Below are 22,276 nucleotides of genomic sequence, written 5' to 3'. Positions count from 1 at the left end.
ACCACAGGCTGTCCCACACCTGTGCCTGTTTCCTTGCAGACTGTAGACTCCCAACCTGCTTCCCCACCTTGCTCTCACCCCGGGATCTCCCGACCTCCCCTGCTGTCTTCCTGTCCTCACTTGCTTCTCCTTGAAACACAAAGCCAGGGGCTGATCACAGGCTCCCTCTGGGTGACCTGTGGCACCACAGCACTGCCCTTCAAGTGACATTTCCTTTTCCTAATGTCACAGCTGAACCCCACAAGCTGCAGCTTGTGGCTCTTTCCCCTTCTCATGCTGTTCCCCACTACCAAGAAAAGCTCCAGCATCTCTGAAACCACCCTTCAAGCAGTCACAGACTCCTCCTCTACTGCCCTCAGCCTCCCCTTCACCAGGCTAAAGAAGCCCAGGTCCTGCAGCCTCTCCATAGAGGCCTTGTCCTTTAGACCCCTAACCTCATCTTCGCAGACCTCCTCTGGACCCTCTCCAGTTCCTCCCCATTCCTCCACCACAGGGCATCCCACACTGGGACACCCTATTCTAGATATGTCCACACCAGTGCTGAGACGAGGGGGATAATAATTCACCTTGTCTGGGTGGCCACTCACTTCCTAATGCCGCCCCATATGCAGCTGGTTCATTTGTGGTGAGCACTCACCACTGGTTCATATTGCATCCCTTGCAATGTCCAGGTCCTTCTTCTCAGGGTCACTCCTCTACCGGTCAAGTCCCAGCCTGTCCTGATGCACAGGCTGTTCTGCCCGCTCTGATACAGGACCTGCCATTTCTCCTTGTACAATGTCATGAAGTTTCTGTTGGCCAAATCCCCAACTCTTTCAAGACCCCTCAGCTTTGTACCACTGTTCGCCACCCTTTGAGCCAGGCGGCCTCCAGCTCATTTCCCACACCCTCCATTGCTTACTCCTCCATCCCACATCTCCCCAGTTTGGCTATAAAGAGGTTATGGAAGACCATGTCTAAGGCCTTCCTACATTCAAGAAGTGCATGCACTGCGCTCCCCTTGTCCACACAGCCAGTCATTCTGTCACAAAAGGCAGTGAGATTGGTCAGGCACAATTTGCCCTTGATGACATCATGCTGGCTGTTCCCAACCCCTTCATGTGGCTGGAACTAGCTCCAGGAAGATTTTCCTCCCAGGGACTGAGGTGACGCTGACCAGCCCATCACTCCCCAGATCCTCTTTCCTGTCCTTCTTGAAGATGGATGTGATGTTTGGCAGGCAGGAGGGGAGGGCCAGGGGCTGGGCAGTGGCTGTGGGGCTGTGCCAGCTCCTGCTGCGTCACTGGTCCCTGCAGTGGGGAGAAGAGAGACAGAGGATGAGGCAGCACGGGGGTGGTGGCCGGTTGGCAGGGGCAGGTCGGCAGGGGCAGGGGCCAGTGGGGACTGCAGCGAGGGGTCATGGCCGGTGTTTCAGCAGCAGTGGCTGTCGCATTCACTTCACAGGCCAAACTCCCGCACTGAGCCCAGGCAGAAACAGGCCATTTCCCCGGTGCCCGTGCCACCCTCCCAGCAGGACGGGGACATACAAGGAGCCTGCTCTGCCTGCTGTGGTGCTCAGGGCAGCTCCCCAAGGAGCACAGCTTTGCCTGAGGACCTCTTGGTCCATGGCCTTGGCTCCAGCACAGCTGGAGCAAGAACAAGAGCTCGTTGGCCAGGCCAACACCCCACTGGCACAGTCCCTGTGACAGCTTTTGGTGCCCTGTCCCCCACACAGCCCTCCTGCTTTGGCAGCCTCCACAGTTTCTGCACCTTGCCCAGCCTTGGCCATGTCCCACGCAGGGGTTAGCACACAGCCGTCCCCAGGGCCTGCTGGGGTCTGGGCCAGGAGAGAGGCTGGAAATGGCCTGGCTCTTCCCCTCGGCACTGAGCCCAGCAGGAACGAGCTGGCCGCACAGCAAAATCCGCCCATAAACCTGGGTTGTGCAGCCAGGGCTGGAAATGGCCTCCACTCTTCCGTGCCTGGCATGTCTTGCTTCCCCTCCACAAGACCTGGCTCTGCCCCAAAAACCCACTGGTGTGTGTCCTCACCCCAGGGAGTGCATCAGTGCTGGCCTGCCTGGCCACTCCTGGAGCCTCCCCTATGCTCCCCGCAGGGCCCCGAGCTGGTGGTGCTGCTCTGCAGAGCGAGCGGGCTGTGGTGCCCCAGGGCTATGGGGTGACTCTGCACTGGCCGTGGTGGTCAGGGTGGGAAGCAGACCCAGCCGGATGGACGTCATTGCACCTGACAACCCCTTACCAAGGGGTCTGTGACTGTGGATGATGCTCTGAGCAATCAGAGGACATTTTCAAATGGCTCAGGCTGTGTTCAGGTGTGTCCCAAGATGCTGTCCAAGGTTTCTCAATGAAGGTGACATGAACCACTCTCCAGGCTCCCTTCCCCATGCCTGCTGGGTCCCCACTGTGGGCATCTGTCACCAGCATTGTCATAGGGAAGACAGTCCCAGGCAGATACCACTTGACCATTCAGCACCTCCAGGAGCACTGGGCACCCACAAGTGAGAGCTGAATCCAACCCTCATTCCCTAACACAGCACCCCATGAGCTCATCGCCTTGAGCCCAGGGGAACCTTGGAAAAGCAACAGGCCCTTTCATGGTGAAAGCCCCTGAGTGAATTCTTGGCTTCAGCTCTGGAAGAAGAAACTGCCTTTCAAGCACAACACTGAGGAAATAGTCTTTTATTAGAACCAGGCCAGCTCTGACACAGTGACAGACACATTCACAGAAGGCCTCTGGGTCAGACAGACTGAGTTCATGCCTCTGGAGAAGTGGGATGAATTTAAATCATTCTGTACAAGCATGATTATCACAGATACAATACCCAAAGCACAACAGTTGTCTGAGATAAATTCAAGTCACTTACAAAGAGGGATGGGCAACTTCTAGCTGCTGAACTGGTACCAGTTGAATCAGTTTCTTCACTGCATCCTTGAGCTCCTTGTTCCTCATGCTGTAGATGAGGGGGTTCACTGCTGGAGGCACCACCGCATAGAGAACAGTCACCACCAGATCCAGAGCTGGAGAGGAGATGGAGGGGGGCTTCAGGTAGGCAACCATGTCAGTGCTGACAAACAGGGAGACCACGGCCAGGTGCGGGAGGCACATGGAAAAGGCTTTGTGCCGGCCCTGCTCAGAGGGGATCCTCAGCACAACTGTGAAGATCTGCACGTAGGACACCACAATGAAAACGAAACACCCAAAGACTAAACAAACACTAGCCACAACCAGGCCAGCTTCCCTGAGGTAGGAGTCTGAGCAGGAGAGCTTGAGGAGCTGGGGGATCTCACAGAAGAACTGGTCCACGGTGTTGCCTTGGCAGAGTGGTATTGAAAATGTGTTCCCAGTGTGCAGGAGAGCATAGAGAAAACCGCTGCCCCAGGCAGCGGCTGCCATTTTGGCACAAGCTCTGCTGCCCATCAGGGTCCCGTAGTGCAGGGGTCTGCAGATGGCAATGTAGCGGTCATAGGCCATGATGGTAAGAAGGAAATATTCTGCTGAAATTAAGAAGACAAAGAAAAAGACTTGGGCAGCACATCCCGAGTAGGAAATGGCCCTGGTGTCCCACAGGGAATTGGCCATGGATTTGGGGACAGTGGTGGAGATGGTGCCAAGATCAAGGATGGAAAGGCTGAGGAGGAAGAAGTACATGGGGGTGTGGAGGCGGTGGTCACAGGCTACGGCTGTGATGATGAGGCCATTGCTCAGCAGGGCAGCCAGGTAGATGCCCAGGAAGAGCGAGAAGTGCAAGAGCTGCAGCTCCCGCCTGTCCGCAAACTCCAGGAGCAGGAACTCATTGAGGAAGCTGCTATTGGACATTTGCTTCCTCTGGTCTTTGGGGGACTGTCCAGGGAGGAAAAGACATTGACAAGTTAAGACTGACTTTGAACAAAACCCACAGCATTTCTCAGAGCAACTCCCCACACGTCCTTTCTCCTTACCAGGAGGACCTTCCTTCACCTCCTCTACTTCTGCTCTAGTCTGTGCTTTCGGAGTCTACCATGAGCAGCAGGGTCCTCTGTCCATGGGCTCCAGAGGAGACAGCCCTGCTTGTTACACAGACAATCAGAATGAAATCTCAAAACCAGGATGGTCAGTCATTGTGCAGTGACAAAGTGTCCTTGCAGTGCTGTCAGCTGGAGTAGGTGAGACTCCTGAACCCCTGGTTGGCTCAGTTCTACTCCAGTTGGCTGGGAACCCACGTGACCACCCAGCACATACATAATTCATTGCTGTTGATGCACCTTAACCACATAGTATGTGGCAATAATTGCAGGAACACTTTGTATGGACTATTTACAAATGTCTTAGCTATGCACACTCTGATCACTTTTGCAACAAGGACACTTCAGGATACCCCACCCAGGATTTTTATCAACACATTTCAGCATACAAATTGGACTAGACACAGCAATATTTGCCATGGGGGGATTTCTACAACCTACAGAAATTCCTACCTGCAGGGCTGCCATAACTCTCAGTCAAATATTTAATTGCCTAGGTCCAGTCAAGCACCTAGTTTCAAGGTGGTCCATCGTCTCAGGACAACCTATTGTCTCACCTGTGCAGATGACTGGCCAGGAAATTCTTGGGCCAGGTAAGGAGCTAATGACCGAAGTGCTCTGGGTGTGCACACAAGTGTAGCCCTGGTACCCAGCCAAAACCACAAGCATGACCCCAGAACAAAACTGCCTTTTCGTATTTGAAACTCATCTGTAACTTCAGTTCCTTAGCACTCACCAGATGCTCTGCCACACTGGGTACATGCAGATAGCAAACAGCAACATGTATTTGGGGGTGGGGTGGGAGGGCAGTTTCTGGGGATGGATGCCCTGAGCTGAGTGAGGGGGATTTCATACAGTGACCCCGTGGGAATACTCTCCATGTCCTGAGGAAGAGATGACATTAGCATCCAGCCCATAAGTCTCTGAAAGAGAAGAACCCTGGGAGGAATCCATCTCCTCTTTCACCCTTCTGAACAGAGGTATCTGTATCCGAATCAATCACCCGCAGCTCCCTTTCGGTGCAAGGGAGGAAAATAGGCACATGAAGGCAGGGGTTACAGGACCCATCGCAGAGGCCTCCGTTCCACTAAGATAGATCCTATCCTCACATCAGTTTACCACCTGCACGACATCTGCAGCCACAATAGGGGTTGTGGGGCAGGGGGTACAGGCAAGCTCTGTGTCCACATCCTCTCTCCGATTAAGCCTACTCCTAATGGGGAAGGGGTCTGCAACATCTTCACAACCCATTCTCCAGAAGAAGGGCTGTAGCAGAGGGGCTTACTCACCACACATGGGGCACATCTATTGAAGGGATAGAAATCCTTGGCTTTTTCCATTACTAGAGAATCCTGAGGGGCAAAAGTGTTTGGGTTAGTGCATCCTCCAAAAGAGGATGTCTCCTTAGGGAGACTTGGCACATTCCCCAGCCCTACAGACTGCATGGCCCAAAGACCCACAGGCTAGAAGGGATCTTGGACCCCTCGCTCCCATGCAAACACCTCCAGATGGGCACGCAGGAAAGCCTGCATCTTACTCAGCTGTGCACATCCCCCTGCAAAGGAGGTTTTGCTCTCAGCCACTCTGTCAGGCAGTGGTAAAATGGGCACATACAGGAGAGAGGCACATCTGCTCTCCTGGAGGTTGGACTGCAAAATCTCATGCCCTGGATGCTGTGGCCTTGCAGGCAGAGGCTCTGCTAGGTGGCAGAGGAGACACAGGGGCTGGCTCAGGGGAAGGCATCTGCATTGCAGAAGCTGTCAGGGAATTGCCCACATCCACCCTCCCACAGCCTTTCCTGTGAGAAGTTTCCTCTCTTTCATGCATTATCCCGCTGCTGCCTGGCACTGTCCCAGGGGCAGATATCTTCAGGTTTGCATGTGTAAGGAGCAGCTAAGACCAACCCTGAGGAGGCTAACAAAGATTATGGTGATGCTGCGTGTACGCAGAGGGGTGGCTGAAGGGATTTGCTGAGGTTCCTTGCAGACCTTTTGATCTCTCAGTGGTGAAACAGTTTAGGAGTCGCAGTTTCTTGTCTAAACTAAACACCTCTGTTTCCATTGCAGCCCTGTCAAAAGATGGGGAGATTAAGCACAGACTCAGGAAGGAAAGCTCTGCCCTTTGCACGTATGACCAACATATACCTTGCTCCTGAAAAGTCCCCTTCAGAAAATGTCCTGGGGGTGAGCTGGAGCTGAGAGCAGCCCTGAGCCATGCAGCACCCTCTCAGCAGGAGAATGAACCTGCCCCGATGTGGGTCACTCCTTCCACCCAGAGCTTCTCCCTGCAGCACCACCATGGGGAGTTCCCATGGCAGGCTGAGTGCTGACCCTCACAGGCAGTGGAGTCACTGCCCCGGGTGCACAGCACCCTGTGGCACAGGGACACTGCTCCGAATTACAGGTCGTGCAGACCTGGGTGCACTCCCTGGCTTCACACCCCTGCACCATCCCCTCAAGAAGGTAGCTGTGATGCCCTGTCAATCTGACGGTGCGGCTGGGAATCTCTGCTCTAAAGCACCACCTGCTCCAAACAGGAGAAGCTGGCAGAGCCGCCTTGACAGACCCTATCAGCTCTGGAAGGTGCCAGCTGCAGAAGAGCCCTCTGGGAACCACAGCAGTGTTGCCCTGCAGCCAGAGACTTACTGTGTCAAGGGCAGTGTGGATTTCTGCTCAGAGTGTGCTGCTCTCAGCTGTCCTCCTGTTGCTGACTGTCTTTAACTTCTGAGTCGCTCCTCTCATCCTGGCGCCTGCAGGCAGCACCCTGAGTCTTGCTGCTCCTTTAAGAGGAGCTACTCCTGGACAGAGCTGTCTCTCTGCAGTGCCTGCCAGGTTGCTATGGGCTCCTGAAGTCCCAGGAGCCAGGCCCAGCAAAGACGTGACTTTCTCTGTGCCCTGTGCACCTTCAAGAAGTTCCTGGGGCTCCAGGGCTGACATCTCCTGGAAGATCATGTGGTCAGCCCTGGAAAATCTCCATTCAAGTAGCCTGAAATAATCACCGATGGTCCCTCACTAAACAGTGGAGAGAGACTGAGTTCAGCATTCCAGTTTGTCTCATCACAAGATGGTTTTTGGGACAGGTGGAAATGTCCCACTCTGGAAGGGCCTGCTCCCATGTCATAAGAAGACAGGACACGTAGCCAGGGACCAGAAGGGAGTTCATTTGTTCATGCTTTAGCAATTAGTTTAGAGGAGTCAAGCTAGGCATTACATACCGATTCGGAAGCTCCCGGGATGCAGTAGGATTCAGCTGCCTCTCATGCACTCCACAGCCTCACAGGAGGTGGGATTCCCCTTGCCCAAGTTTTGGGGTGCATAGTGTGACTGTCTGCTTCTTGTCTAAGCTCCCATTGTAATCAATGGAGATGGAGGGTGGGAGTCAGCTGGTCATACACAAACAGCTTCTGACATTTGAAGTGTCAGAGGTAGTCCAAGACATGTACCAGTCTCTCCTTGCTCTGATGTAACAGCTCTGAAACCCACATCTTTCTGGGGCATCAGCTGCCAGGTGGAGAATCTCCTTGGCCATTTGAAATGACAGTAGCTGCCTACTCCTGCAAGAGCTCCGCTCACCCTGAAGCTGAGACCTGTGCAGATCCTGATGTTGCAAACAGCTGATGTAATTCAGTTCAGACACTTGGTTTAATGCAATGACAGTAGGCCTGCAGGGCCATGTCACATGCACAGGGTGTCCAGCACAACCACCATGTTTCTAGCAGATACAGCTCAGGACCTACAGGAAAATGATGCCACTCTGGAGTGGTAGCTGGACAAACACCCCAGGGCATCGTGAGTCTCCTACCTCTTCCCAAGCAAAGGATTCCCACCACTGCCTTCAGGCAAAGTCTATCGCATCTACATCCAAGCATGCTGCAAAGATGGAAGGTACTTTGCACCAAGGTCTCCACACATATGCCTACACTCTCCAATCCGTATAGTTCTCCTCTCCCTAAAGCTTTTCTCACCCCCCAGTGATATGAACAGGGACTGTACTAACGATGCAGCTACAGCATGGCTAGATTGCAGGCTGTTCAGGCCCAAGGATGTTCTCAGTGGCACCTTGTCCTTCCTGGACATCCAGTCACCTCCGTCACAGGCCCCAAGGTGCTGCAAAGTCACCTTGGGTACAAAACACTTCTCCTGCCATGGCTGCATGGCCCAGCTCTGGTTCTCTCTGGCCTTGAGTACTGCAGGCTTTGCTCCCTTAGTGGGTGCCTCATATCATCATTTTGTTGCTATCTGCACTCTACGCCAGCAGGTCTCTGTGCTGAACTTTGGCCTTTGCATACACGGTGTCCTTGGCTCTGGGGAACAGGTTTCACAGCAACAGCGCTGCACTCAGCCCTGGTGCCACAGCTGAGGTTCTGCAGCCCAAATATACACAAAGGCACAGAGCCTGGGCCACAAAACAAGAGGAAGGGGAGATGCACAAGCTGTTGCAGAACTACAAAAGCAACCTTAGGCAACCTGAGGAAGTCTGTGGATCACAGACCCCAGTTCCTATGGGGAGACTTTAATCTCCCTGGCATTCCCTGGGAGGGCAATGCAGCAAGATGGAAAGAGTACAAGAGGACTCTGGAGGGTGTGGAGGACACCTTCCGAGCACAGCTAAGCAGGACAGGTCAAGAAGGGTGACACTTTCCTGGACCTGGAACCTGCAAAGAAGGCAGAAATGACTAGGGGTGTGATAATCAGTGTCAGCCTTGCCTGCAGTGGCCACGAGGTAGTGGAGCTCCTGCTCCTGAGGGGAGCGAGGAAGAAGAGGAGCAAAGTCCACACTCTGGATGTCAGAGGAGCAGCCTTGGGCCTACTGGGGAGACTGGTTGAGGAATCCCATGGGAGGCAGCTCTGAAGGAAAAAGGAGCTCAGGAAAGCTGGCAGGTCTTTAAGGCAGCATCCTCCAAGCTCAAGAATGGCCCATTCTGATACCCAGCAGAACAAGCAGACATCCCAGGAGACAGGGTGGCTAAATGCACAACTGAACAACAGTACAAGAAGGCAGCACACAGGAATGGGCAGCAGGGAGAGGCTGCAAAGGGGGAATTCAGAAATATTGTCCAGGGAAGTGGGGAAGAGGAATCTGGTCAGAGCAGATGCAGATAGGTGTGAGGAACTCAATCCCTTGGCTTCAGGCTCTGCCAAGAATGTTTCCCACACCATTGTGCCTATACTAAGGACTCCCCAGGACAAAAACAATCTGGAATGAAGGAGGGTAGAGTCAGCAATTATTTGCAAGACCACAAATCTATGGGCTTGGATGGGCTGCAGACAAGGATGCTGAGAGAACTGGCCTCTGTCTAGCAAGGCCTCTCTCTATCGTCCTGGAAAGCTGTGGAGGCTCAGGAAGGTCCCAATGCCTGCAGGAAGGCCAATGTTGCATCCATCTTCAAAAAAGGCCAAACGAACAGTGCGGGGAACTACAGGCTCTCCAGCTGCACTTTGATCAGGAGAATGTCATGGATCAATCCATCTCGGGTCCCATTTTGGGTAAATGAAGGAGAAGGTGGTGACAGGGAACAGTCAGCATAGATTTACTGAGGGTAAATCATGCCTCAGCAACCTGATGTCCTTCTGTGTTAAAAAAAAATCTATAGTCGTGGATGAATGAAGAGTGAACGTCTGTTACCTTGACTTTAGGAAGGCTTTTTGACACTTCCTCCCACAGCATACTCGCACACCAAGTAGGACTTTATGATCTCAGTGGGTAGACAACCAATTGGCCAAATAACTGGTTGGATGATGAGGCTCAGAGGGTGGTGGTGAGTGGGTAGTGCTCTTCCTGGAGGCCAGAAGAGAAATGGAGCACCACAGGGTCTCCATTGGAGCCTGTCCTGCTTATCACCCTTACGAATGACCTGGAGGGAACAAATTTTATCCTGTTTGTAGATGACCTCAAACTGCGTGGGAGCAGTCTTATTGTTGAGGGCTGCCTTTGAGAGGGACCTAGACAGGCAGGAGGAAAGGGCTGTCAGGAATCTCATGCCATTCAGCAAGGACAAATGCCAGGTTCGGGCACCTGAGACAGACCAACACTGTGGCGGTCTGATTCACGGACTCCGATGTGCTGGATCAGAATCAACTTTATTCAAGCAAGCAAGCCCTTTATATAAGCTCTAGCCCAGATCGGTACTTTCTCAAAGGTCATGTTCCCATCATCACTCCTTCTCATCCCGTGCGGCTACTACCTTATCTACATACTGCTATTTATTCCTCCCAAGGCTTTCAGCTCCTTAACTCTATCTTGTCCAATCCCTCGCTGTCTGCCCCTACATCTCCCCCTTTTTTATTTTCTAAACTAAATATTGCCAGTGCAGTGTGTATTTGTACAACAAGTACTTGATGCAAAGTCCTTCGAGTCTTTCTCTGCATAAGGCTTATTAAGCAGGGAAGATAGATAGCAAGGGCTAGAAATCTTAGCAAGATTACCAGTCCACACGCCAGTACCTTCTTAACCCACGACCCCAAACCTAACGTCCAGTCCTGTCCCTCAAAAGGGTTCCACTCTGATTCTATCTACAACTTATTAGTAAGGTCGCGTAGTCGCGGTAAGCTTTTATGAATCGATATTGACCCTGCACGAGGCAGGCAGGTATTGCCAGAAAATGTCCCGAAATGGGCTCATCTTAACTGGCTCTCAGTCCTCATTTGGTGTTTCGAGGGATGCGTCAACAGGTCGAATCAGCCGTGCAGGCATCCAACGAGGCCCGTTACCTGTAGAGAGACAAGCATAACCTTTCCCCCACGTTATTAAGTCTACTGGTTCACTCCATTGACCTGTTTCCAGGTTCTTGTAGTGAACCTGAGGCTGTCCTCGCCATGTCGGGTGTGAGAAATGCTTATTAACTGCACTTTGGTCTGTATGACGGTTTAAGAGGTTGAGAACATATAAGGCTTTCCAGAGCTGCTCTTGTGGGGAGGCACTGGGGCTATTCCCCCTTTTTAGAGTACGATGGGTACGTTCCACTATTGCCTGGCCAGTTGGGGAATAGGGAATTCCGGTCACGTGAGTGTCCCCCAGGTCTGAGGAAATGCCCGCGTTCGTTGTATGCGGGACCATTGTCAGTTTTAATTTGAGTGGGAACCCCCATTGTGGTGAAACAGGCAAGCCAGTGACGACATACATCACGGCTTTTTTCCCCACAATGGGCAATAGCGACAACATAATGGGAAAAGGTATCTACAGAGACATGGACATATATCAATTTTCTGAATAAGGCATAACGGGTAACGTCTGTCTGCCAAATACTGCAGGGTTGCAGGCCTCGAGGGTTGGTCCCTAAGTATGGTGGTAACAGGGATACATTTTGGCAATCAGGGCAACTTTGAATAAAGTTTTAGGCCTAGTCCCTTGTGATATGATAATTTTTTTGTGGCGCTTTTGCATTTTAGTGGAAAAAAAAAAATCGTGGGACAGTTTAGCCTGCTGATCCAAAGTCCCTTGCTGGGTTCTGCTGAGTTTTCCTCCTTTGTCAGGAATGGGCAATCCTCTTGACATAGTTGGACCAACTCTTTTTTTTTTTTTTTTCCTTTAATCACACACACTCTTTCTCTCACTCTCTGGGAACCACACTCCCACCCCCCGAGTCTTTAACTGCAAGGACTGCTGTCCCTTTGCAGCGGGCGGCTTCCTCAGCCAATGGGTGCCCCGATCGGTTCCCAAGCTATACGCACTCACACACAGAGCACTGTTCACGCTCACACCAGTCACAGTGACTCTAGATTTCTGTCTTACAGTTTTGCAGTGCACCTTATGCTGATCAAGCTGCGCACCCCTTCTCCGGCCGGACCGAGCTGGGACTTAAAACCCACTCAAACCCTGGGGATGGGACTCGCACCCGTCCCCCTGGTACGCCTTACAGTGGCCAGCCCGCATACCCCCTGCCTGGTACGCCTTACGGTGATCAGCCCGCGTACCCCTTCAGTGCACTGTTCCCAGACCAGGATTTAGAATTTAGGCAGGAATTTAAGACTCACCTTTTTGGTGCCTCTCGGTGCCAAAGATCCCAGGTGAACTCACCCGATGGCGCCAGATGATCGTTTGGAGATGAGAGGCCCTGACAGTGGTTGCCTAGGGTCCCATCGGGGGTGCCAAAATTGTTATGGAAACTAGGCTTGTCGGCCACTATAACAGGGCCCTAACATGAACTGTCCTACAGTAAGAAGAACTATGCCCTAAATCTGACTAAGAATAACTATAACTAATAACTAGGACTAATGCTCCTAATGATGCCGAATAGCTCTAACCAATAACTATGACCAATGCTACTTAGGATGCCTATAAGAAATAATTGACCCAAGGGGCCCTTGTTGGCACCACTGGAATGCAGGTTCCAGTGCACAGGAATCTGCTGGCTCACTGCAGGACTCGATGTGGTGGCAGGAGTCAGCAATGGGTACTATGATGCGTGTTGTGAGGCAGTGTTCTGTGTGTGCTTTCACTCAAATGACCTAGAGCAGCTCGTGATGCTCGTGGCATGTGGCCACGACCTGGCCTGTGGCAACTGCCCCACGTGCAGCACCTTTGCTGGCCTGCTGAGCGAAGTGGCCCTCAGTGCCTGACCTGGGACAGCAGAGATGGGTCTTCGAAAGAGCCTCAGGAAATGGCTCCCTGGGATGAGGACTGCTGAGAGCCTGATGGAGAGGGGAGGTCCGAGCTCCCTGGCAAAGCCTCGCAGAGCTGCTGGAACTGGCAAGCAGGCGGCCCTTCCCCATCATGGCACCAATGTTCCCCCTGAGGACAAGGGACTCTCGGAGGTGCCAGTTCTCCTCGCCTGTGCTTGGTGTCTCGTGCCAGTCTGCACCGGTGGCAGGTTGCAGCAGCATGGGCATAGAAGAGGTTGCCTGCTGATTGGGGACCGATAGCCGCCTTTCTTCAGAGGAAGTGCTTCCAGCCTGATGGGACAAGGGCCTGTGCCAGCAAGGGCTTTTGTTGGGGAGCACGTACTTGGGGGGAGAGAGTGCTGCTGCAGTGCCCAGCACCTGCTCTAAGATTGGGCCTTTGGCTTGTCTGAGCCTCAGCAAGACTGCTGATCCTGTTCCTCTTCTGCCTGGGACACCTCCAAAGACAGAGAGAGCAATACCAAGGGACAGCAATGTTTTCACAGTGTTTTCCCTCTCCGGAAAGCAGAGGCAGGTCAGCAGCTGCCAGCTCCAGGTCTCTTCGAAGCCCCGTCAGTTGAGCTGACCCAACGAGGCCAAGGCAAGCAGGCTGGAAAGCTTTCTTCCTGTCCTCGTGTCGCGCTGCTGGGCACTGCTGGCCTGTGCATGCCTCCGGTGGGAAATGGAAGTGACACCTCCCGCCACTGTCAGCAGCCCTTCCTCTGGGAGCAGAGACTGTGCCCAGGCGTTTCCTGATGGGAAGGCAATGGGCTGAATCTCACAGCTGATTCAGCTGTTGTGTAGCCATTGGATCATGGAAGAATTTCCGTTGGAAGAGTTCTCTGCAGGTGCTCTGATCCAAGTCATGCTCCGAGCAGGCTCGGATTCCAAGCCGGATGTAGCTGTGGTCCTTCAGAGACTGGAGCAACCCCTTGCTGGCATGAGAAGACCCCCACACACCTTGAGATGCCCAAGGGCACCAGGCCTTTTCAGCAGGAGATCAGTGGGAAAAGTGAACTCGAGGGCCTGCAAAGAACAAGGACATCCTTTCTCGGCAGCCAAAGACCATTCCAAAGCTCCCCGTGCAGATGTGCTTCGGCGCCAGATGCAGCACCCAGGAAATGCAGGGCATGGGATGTGAGGCTGTTCCAGGTGGTTATCCTCAGTGTCATACCTCTCCACCAACCCTCTGGAGCAGCCAGTGGTTTCCTGCAGGGCCCGGGAAAGATTTTTTTCCCCCCAGCTCTGTCAGGTCTGTGTGTGTTTTTTTTGTTTTGTTTTGGCCACTCTCTGGAGCCCCTAAGGTGGCTGCAGGTTGAGAGAGGAAAGGGGTCGGCCAGCGCTGGTGTCGAGCCCCAGTGGGGCTGGGAAGCCTCCCAGGGCTGGCCGGGAGGCAGGCCTTGCTCACATGCACAGGGAACAGCCGATCGCCAGCTTTGGGGTCAGGAAGGAATTTTCCCCCAGGACACATTGGCAGCAGTCCCTGGGGGTTTTTCGCCTTCCTCTGGAGCATTGAGCACGGCCCATTCCCAAGGCTCCTCTGGGCCCTTGCAGGCCAGTGGCTGCCTGCTTGCAGCACCAAGACACCAGCTGTGTCCTGCAGCTCTCAGTCTCTCCCTGCCCTGGGGCAAGTTTGTCCCAGGAGCTCCGGGACTGCCGTTGCTCCCATGTCCTTGGGGTGTTCCAACAGCACAGTGTGTTTGGAAAGGCTGCAGGCTTGAGGATGAGTGAGGAGCTGCCCCTTGTCATCTGTGCCTGCATGCACACAATAAAAGCCAAGTGCTGTTCTCCTCTCTGAGGTGTGCTGTTTGTGTCGTGCATGTCCTGGCTGTTGCCTGAGAGCTTGCTGCTGCAGCTGCGCTGTCAGGAACTGCCGGTCCCCTCCTGCCCATGGGGCTTGTCATCTTCTGACCTTTCTTTATCTTGCTTCTCTTTGGTTGAGGCTGCCAGGAGATTTCATCTGTTCCAGTGCGATTGCCCTGCTGTCTGCACTCTTGCAAATACAACCCAGGATAAGGGTGGCCATCTTTGCTACAGGAGCAGCCTGCTGGCTTCTTGTCAACTTGCTGTCCACCGGGCCCCCCAGGTCCTTTCCTGCAAAGCTGCTTTCCAGCCAGTCAGCCCCAGCGTGTCCTGCTGGTGGGGGTTATTTCATCTCAGGGACCGGACTTGGTTGAACTCCCCATGTTCCCATCAGCCCGTATCATCATCCTGTGCTGCCCCTCTGCTTAGCAGCCCTGTCCTCCAACAGGTCAGCAACTCGCCCCAATTAGGCATCATTGATGAACTGGCTGAGAGTCCACTCCATCCCACCATCTAAATCATTCACAAAGACAAACAGCATTGGCTCCAGTATTGACCTCTGAAGAACATCACTGGTAACAATTAGTCAGTCGGGCTTTGTACCACTGCTCTCCACCCTTTGAGCCAGGCGGCCTCCAGCTCATTTCCCACACCCTCCATTGCTTACTCCTCTACCCCACCTCTCCCCAGTTTGGCTACAAAGATGTTATGGAAGACCATGTCAAAGGCCTTCCTACATTCAAGGAGTGCATGCACTGCACCCCTCCTTGTCCACACAGCCAGTCATTCTGTCACAAAAGGCAGTGAGATTGGTCAGGCACGATTTGACCTTCATGACATCATGCTGGCTGTTCCCAACCCCTTCATGTGGCTGGAACTAGCTCCAGGAAGATTTGCTCCCCAGGGACTGAGGTGACGCTGACCAGCCCATCACTCCCCAGATCCTCTTTCCTGTCCTTCTTGAAGATGGATGTGATGTTTGGCAGGCAGGAGGGGAGGGCCAGGGGCCGGGCAGCGGCTGTAGGGCTGTGCCAGCTCCTGCTGCATCACTGGTCCCTGCAGTGGGGAGAAGAGAGACAGAGGACGAGGCAGCCCGGGGTGGTGGCAGGTTGGCAGGGGCAGGTCGGCAGGGGCAGGGGCCAGTGGGGGCTGCAGCGAGGGGTCGTGGCCAGTGTTTCAGCAGCAGTGGCTGTCGCATTCACTTCACAGGCCAAACTCCCACACTGACCCCAGGCAGAAACAGGCCATTTCCCTGGTGCCCGTGCCACCCTCCCAGCAGGACGGGGACATACAAGGAGTGTGCTCTGCCTGTTGCGGTGCTCAGGGCAGCTCCCCACGGAGCACAGCTTTGCCTGAGGGACCTCTTGGTCCTCGGCCTCTGCTCCAGCAGCTGGAGCAAGAACAAGAGCTCGTCGGCCAGGCCAACATCCCCCTGGCACAGTGCCTGTGACAGCCTTTGGTGCCCTGTCCCCCACAGCCCTCCTGCTTTGGCAGCCTCCACAGTTTCTGCACCTTACCCAGCCCTGGCCATGCCCCACACAGGGGTTAGCACACAGCCATCCCCAGGGCCTGCTGGGGTCTGGGCCAGGAGAGAGGCTGCCTAGGCCTGGCTTTTCCCCTCGATACAGGCACTGAGCCCAGCAGGAACGAGCTGGCTGCACAGCAAAACTCGCCCATAAACCTGGGCTGTGCAGCCAGGGCTGGAAATGGCCTCCACTCTCCTGCGCCTGGCATGTCTTGATTCCCCTCCACGAGACCTGGCTCTGCCCCACAAACCCACCGATGTGTGTCCTCACCCCAGGGAGTGCATCAGTGCTGGCCTGCCTGGCCACTCCTGGAGCCTCCCCTATGCTCCCCGCAGGGCCCCGAGCTGGTGGTGCTGCTCTGCAGAGCGAGCGGGTTGTGGTGCCCCAGGGCCAGGGGGTGACTCCACACTGGCCATGGTGGTTGGGGCGAGAAGCAGGCCCAGCTCGACAGGCACCATTGCACCTGACAACCCCTACCAAGGTGTCTGTGGTGTGGATGATGCTCTGAGCAATCAGAGGACATTTCAAATGGCTTAGGCTGTGTTCAGGTGTGTCCCTAGTGAGTCCACGGTGTTTCAATGAAGGTGACATGAACCACTCTCCAGGCTCCCTTCTCCATGCCTGCAGGGTCCCCACTGTGGGCATCTGTCACCAGTCCTGCCATAGGGCAGACAGTCCCAGGCAGATACCGCTTGACCATTCAGCACCTCCAGGAACACTGGGCACCCACAAGTCAGAGCTGAATGCAGCCCTCATTCCCTAACACAGCACCCCATGAGCTCATTGCCTTGAGCCCATGGAGAGCCCTGGAAAAGCAACAGGCCCTTTCAGGGTGAAAACCCTTGAGTGAATTATTGGCTCCAGCCTTGGAAGATGAAATCAACTTTCAAGCACAGCACTGAGGAAATAGTCTTTTATTAGAACCAGGCCAGCTCCGAAACAGTGATAGACATATTCACAGAAAGCCTCTTGTTCAGACAGGCTGGGTTTGTGCCTCTGGAGAAGTGGGATGAATTCAAACACTTCTGTACAAACATGATTATCACAGGGAGAATGCCCAAACCACAAGAGTTGTCTGAGATAAATTCAAGTCACTTACAAAGAGGGATGAGCAGCCTATTGCTGCTGAACTAGTACCAGTTGAATCAGTTTTTTCAGTGCCTCCTTGAGCTCCTTGTTCCTCATGCTGTAGATGAGGGGGTTCACTGCTGGAGGCACCACTGAGTACAGAATGGACATCACCAGATCCAGAGCTGGGGAGGAGAGGGAGGGGGGCTTCAGGTAGGCAAACATGACAGTGCTGACAAACAGGGAGACCACAGCCAGGTGCGGGAGGCACATGGAAAAGGCTTTGTGCCGGCCCTGCTCAGAGGGGATCCTCAGCACAGCAGTGAAGATATGCACGTAGGACAGCACAATGAAAATGAAACACACTGAAGCTAAACAGATACTAACCACAATAAGCCCAACTTCCCTGAGGTAGACGTCTGAGCAGGAGAGCTTGAGGAGCTGGGGGATTTCACAGAAGAACTGGTCCATGGTGTTGCCTTGGCAGAGTGGTATTGCAAATGTGTTCCCAGTGTGCAGCACGGAATAGAGGAAACCACTGGCCCAGGCAGCTGCTGCCATTCTGACACAAGCTCTGCTGCCCATGAGGGTCCTGTAGTGCAGTGGTTTGCAGATGGCAATAAAGCGGTCATAGGCCATGACAGTGAGGAGACAATACTCTGCTGAAATTAGGAAGACAAAGAAAAAGACCTGGGCAGCACATCCTGGGTAGGAAATGACTCTGGTGTCCCACAGGGAATTGGCCATGGATTTGGGGACAGTGGTGGAGATGAACCCGAGGTCGAGGAGGGAGAGGTTGAGGAGGAAGAAGTACATGGGGGTGTGGAGGTGGTGGTCACAGGCTACAGCTGTGATGATGAGGCTGTTGCCCAGGAGGGCAGCCAGGTAGATGCCCAGGAAGAGCAAGAAGTGGAAGAGCTGCAGCTCCCGCCTGTCCGCAAAGTCCAGGAGAAGGAACTCATTGAGGGAGCTGCTGTTGGACATTTGCTGCCTCTGCGCTTTGGAGGACTGTCCAGGGAGGAAAAGATATTGACAAGTTAGGACTGACTTTGAACAAAACCCACAGCATTTCTCAGAGCAACTCCCCACACGTCCTTTCTCCTTACCAGGAGGACCTCTCTTCACCTCCTCTACTTCTGCTCTAATCTCTGCTTTCAGAGTATACCATGGGGAACAGGGTCCTCTGTCCATGGGCTCCAGAGGAGTCAGCCCTGCTTGTTACACACACACTCAGAATCAAAACAGGATGGTCAGTCGTTGTGCAGTGACAAAGTGTCCTTGCAGTGCTGTCAGCAGGAGTAGGTGAGACTCCTGAACCCCTGGTTGGCTCAGTTCTACTCCAGTTGGCTGGGAACCCACGTGACCACCCAGCACATACATAATTCATTGCTGTTGATGCACCTTAACCACATAGTATGTGGCAATAATTGCAGGAACACTTTGTATGGACTATTTACAAATGTCTTAGCTATGCACACTCTGATCACTTTTGCAACAAGGACACTTCAGGATACCCCACCCAGGATTTTTATCAACACATTTCAGCATACAAATTGGACTAGACACAGCAATATTTGCCATGGGGGGATTTCTACAACCTACAGAAATTCCTACCTGCAGGGCTGCCATAACTCTCAGTCAAATATTTAATTGCCTAGGTCCAGTCAAGCACCTAGTTTCAAGGTGGTCCATCGTCTCAGGACAACCTATTGTCTCACCTGTGCAGATGACTGGCCAGGAAATTCTTGGGCCAGGTAAGGAGCTAATGACCGAAGTGCTCTGGGTGTGCACACAAGTGTAGCCCTGGTACCCAGCCAAAACCACAAGCATGACCCCAGAACAAAACTGCCTTTTCGTATTTGAAACTCATCTGTAACTTCAGTTCCTTAGCACTCACCAGATGCTCTGCCACACTGGGTACATGCAGATAGCAAACAGCAACATGTATTTGGGGGTGGGGTGGGAGGGCAGTTTCTGGGGATGGATGACCTGAGCTGAGTGAGGGGGATTTCATACAGTGACCCCGTGGGAATACTCTCCATGTCCTGAGGAAGAGATGACATTAGCATCCAGCCCATAAGTCTCTGAAAGAGAAGAACCCTGGGAGGAATCCATCTCCTCTTTCACCCTTCTGAACAGAGGTATCTGTATCCGAATCAATCACCCGCAGCTCCCTTTCGGTGCAAGGGAGGAAAATAGGCACATGAAGGCAGGGGTTACAGGACCCATCGCAGAGGCCTCCGTTCCACTAAGATAGATCCTATCCTCACATCAGTTTACCACCTGCACCACATCTGCAGCCACAATAGGGGTTGTGGGGCAGGGGGTACAGGCAAGCTCTGTGTCCACATCCTCTCTCTGATTAAGCCTACTCCTAATGGGGAAGGGGTCTGCAACATCTTCACAACCCATTCTCCAGAAGAAGGGCTGCAGCAGAGGGGCTTACTCACCACACGTGGGGCACATCTGTTGAAGGGATAGAAATCCTTGGCTTTTTCCATTACTAGAGAATCCTGAGGGGCAAAAAAGAGGATGTCTCCTTAGGGAGGCTTGGCACATTCCCCAGCCCTACAGACTGCGTGGCCCAAAGACTAACAGGCTAGAAGGGATCTTGGACCCCTCGCTCCCATGCAGACACCTCCAGATGGGCACGCAGGAAAGCCTGCATCTTACTCAGCTGTGCACATCACCCTGCAGAGGAGGTTTTGCTCTCAGCCCCTCTGTCAGGCAGTGGTAAAATGGGCACAGGAGAGAGGCACATCTGCGCTCCTGGAGGTTGGACTGCAAAATCTCATGCCCTGGATGCTGTGGCCTTGCAGGCAGAGGCTCTGCTAGGTGGCAGAGGAGACACAGGGGCTGGCTCAGGGGAAGGCATCTGCATTGCAGAAGCTGTCAGGGAATTGCCAACATCCACCCTCCCACAGCCTTTCCTGTGAGAAGTTTCCTCCCTTTCATGCATCATCCCGCTGCTGCCTGGCACTGTCTCAGGGGCAGACATCTTCAGGTTTGCAGGTGATAAGGAGCAGCTAAGACCAACCCTGAGGAGGCTAATAAAGATTATGGTGGTGGTGCTGCGTGTACGCAGAGGGGTGGCTGAAGGGATTTGCTGAGGTTCCTTGCAGGCCTTTTGATCTCTCCGTGTAACAGTTCAGGAGTCCCAGTTTCTTTTTTAAAATAAACACCTCTGTTTCCATTGCAGCCCTGTCAAAGGATGGGGAGATTAAGCACAGACTCAGGAAGGAGAGCTCTGCCCTTCACAGGTATGACCAGCATACACCTTCCTCTTGAAAAGTCCCCTTCAGAAAATGTCCTGGGGGTGAGCTAGAGCTGAGAGCAGCCCTGAGTCATGCAGCACCCTCTCAGCAGGAGAATGAACCTGCCCCGATGTGGGTCACTCCTTCCACCCACAGCTTCTCCCTGCAGCACCACCATGGGGAGTTCCCTGGGCAGGCTGAGTGCTGACCCTCACAGGCAGTGGAGTCACTGCCCCGGGTGCACAGCACCCTGGGGCACAGGGACACTGCTCCGAATTACAGGTCGTGCAGACCTGGGTGCACTCCCTGGCTTCACACCCCTGCACCATCCCCTCAAGAAGGTAGCTGTGATGCCCTGTCAATCTGATGGTGCGGCTGGGAATCTCCGCTCTAAAGCACCACCTGCTCCAAACAGGAGAAGCTGGCAGAGCCGCCCTGACAGACCCTATCAGCTCTGGAAGGTGCCAGCTGCAGAAGAAACCTCTGGCAACCACAGCAGTGTTGCCCTGCAGCCAGAGACTTACTGTGTCAAGGGCAGTGTGGATTTCTGCTCAGAGTGTGCTGCTCTCAGCTGCCCTCCTGTTGCTGACTGTCTTTCACTTCTGAGTCGCTCCTCTCATCCTGGCGCCTGCAGGCAGCACCCTGAGTCTTGCTGCTCCTTTAAGAGGAGCTACTCCTGGACAGAGCTGTCTCTCTGCAGTGCCTGCCAGGTTGCTATGGGCTCCTGCAGTCCCAGGAGCCAGGCCCAGCAAAGACGTGACTTTCTCTGTGCCCTGTGCACCTTCAAGAAGTTCCTGGGGCTCCAGGGCTGACATCTCCTGAAAGATCATGTGGTCACCCCTGGCAAATGTCCATTCAAGTAGCCTGAAATAATCACCGATGGTCCCTCACTAAACAGGGGAGAGAGACTGATTCCAGCATAGCAGTTGCTCTCACCTGAGGATGGTTATCTAAGAGAGATGGAAATGTCCCACTCTGGAAGGGCCTGCTCCCATGTCATAAGAAGACAGGACACGTAGCCAGGGACAAGAAGGGAGTCCATTTGTTCATGCTTTAGCAATTAGTTTAGAGGAGTCAAGCTAGGCATTAAATACCGATTCGGAAGCTCCCGGGATGCAGTAGGATTCAGTTCCCTCTCATGCCCTCCACAGCCTCACAGGAGGTGGGATTCCCCTTGCCCAAGTTTTGGGGTGCATAGTGTGACTGTCTGCTTCTTGTCTAAGCTCCCATTGGAATCAATGGAGATGGAGGGTGGGAGTCAGCTGGTCATACACAAACAGCTTCTGACATTTGAAGTGTCAGAGGTAGTCCAAGACATGTACCAGTCTCTCCTTGCTCTGATGTAACAGCTCTGAAACCCACATCTTTCTGGGGCATCAGCTGTCAGGTGGACAATCTCCTTGGCCATTTGAAATGACACTAGCTGCCTACTCCTGCAAGAGCTCCACTCACCCTGAAGCTGAGACCTGTGCAGATCCTGATGTTGCAAACAGCTGATGTCATTCAGTGCAGACACTTGGTTTAATGCAATGACAATAGGCCTGCAGGGCCATGTCACATGCACAGGGTGTCCAGCACAACCACCATGTTTCTAGCAGATACAGCTCAGGACCTACAGGAAAATCATGCCACTCTGGAGTGGTAGCTGGACAAACACCCCAGAGCATCTCGAGTCTCCTACCTCTTCCCAAGCAAAGGATTCCCACCACTGCCTTCAGGCAAAGTCTATCGCATCCGCATCCAAGCATGCTGCAAAGATGGAAGGTACTTTGCACCAAGGTCTCCACACATATGCCTACACTCTCCAGTCCATCTAGTTCTCCTCTCCCTAAAGCTTTTCTCACCCCCCAGTGATATGAACAGAGACCGTACTAATGATGCAGCTACAGCGTGGCTAGATTGCAGGCTGTTCAGGCCCAAGGATGTTCTCAGTGGCACCTTGTCCTTCCTGGACATCCAGTCACCTCTGTCACAGGCCCCAAGGTGCTGCAAAGTCACCCTGGGTACAAAACACTTTTCCTGCCACGGC

At 53.5% G+C, this 22,276-nt stretch overlaps 1 protein-coding gene across 1 annotated transcript; it reads right to left on the bottom strand.

Moving 5' to 3' along the window:
* Window positions 1-323: 323 nt before the first annotated feature.
* On the bottom strand, window positions 324-19,405 carry LOC135325556 (olfactory receptor 14A16-like). Its single transcript, XM_064503667.1, has 6 exons — window positions 19,274-19,405; window positions 17,863-18,001; window positions 17,087-17,178; window positions 3,677-3,838; window positions 2,972-3,433; window positions 324-590 (listed from the first exon to the last, which is right to left on the bottom strand). Exons 1-6 carry the CDS (start codon window positions 19,403-19,405, stop codon window positions 324-326), a joined length of 1,254 nt encoding a protein of 417 aa, XP_064359737.1.
* Between the last annotated feature and the right edge of the window lie 2,871 nt (window positions 19,406-22,276).

The sequence above is a fragment of the Dromaius novaehollandiae genome, unplaced genomic scaffold (assembly GCF_036370855.1).
Source record: "Dromaius novaehollandiae isolate bDroNov1 unplaced genomic scaffold, bDroNov1.hap1 HAP1_SCAFFOLD_31, whole genome shotgun sequence".
NCBI classification, from domain to species: Eukaryota; Metazoa; Chordata; class Aves; order Casuariiformes; family Dromaiidae; genus Dromaius; species Dromaius novaehollandiae.
The sequence above is the reverse complement of the archived record's forward strand: the minus strand, read 5'-3'. Positions and strand labels throughout refer to the sequence as shown.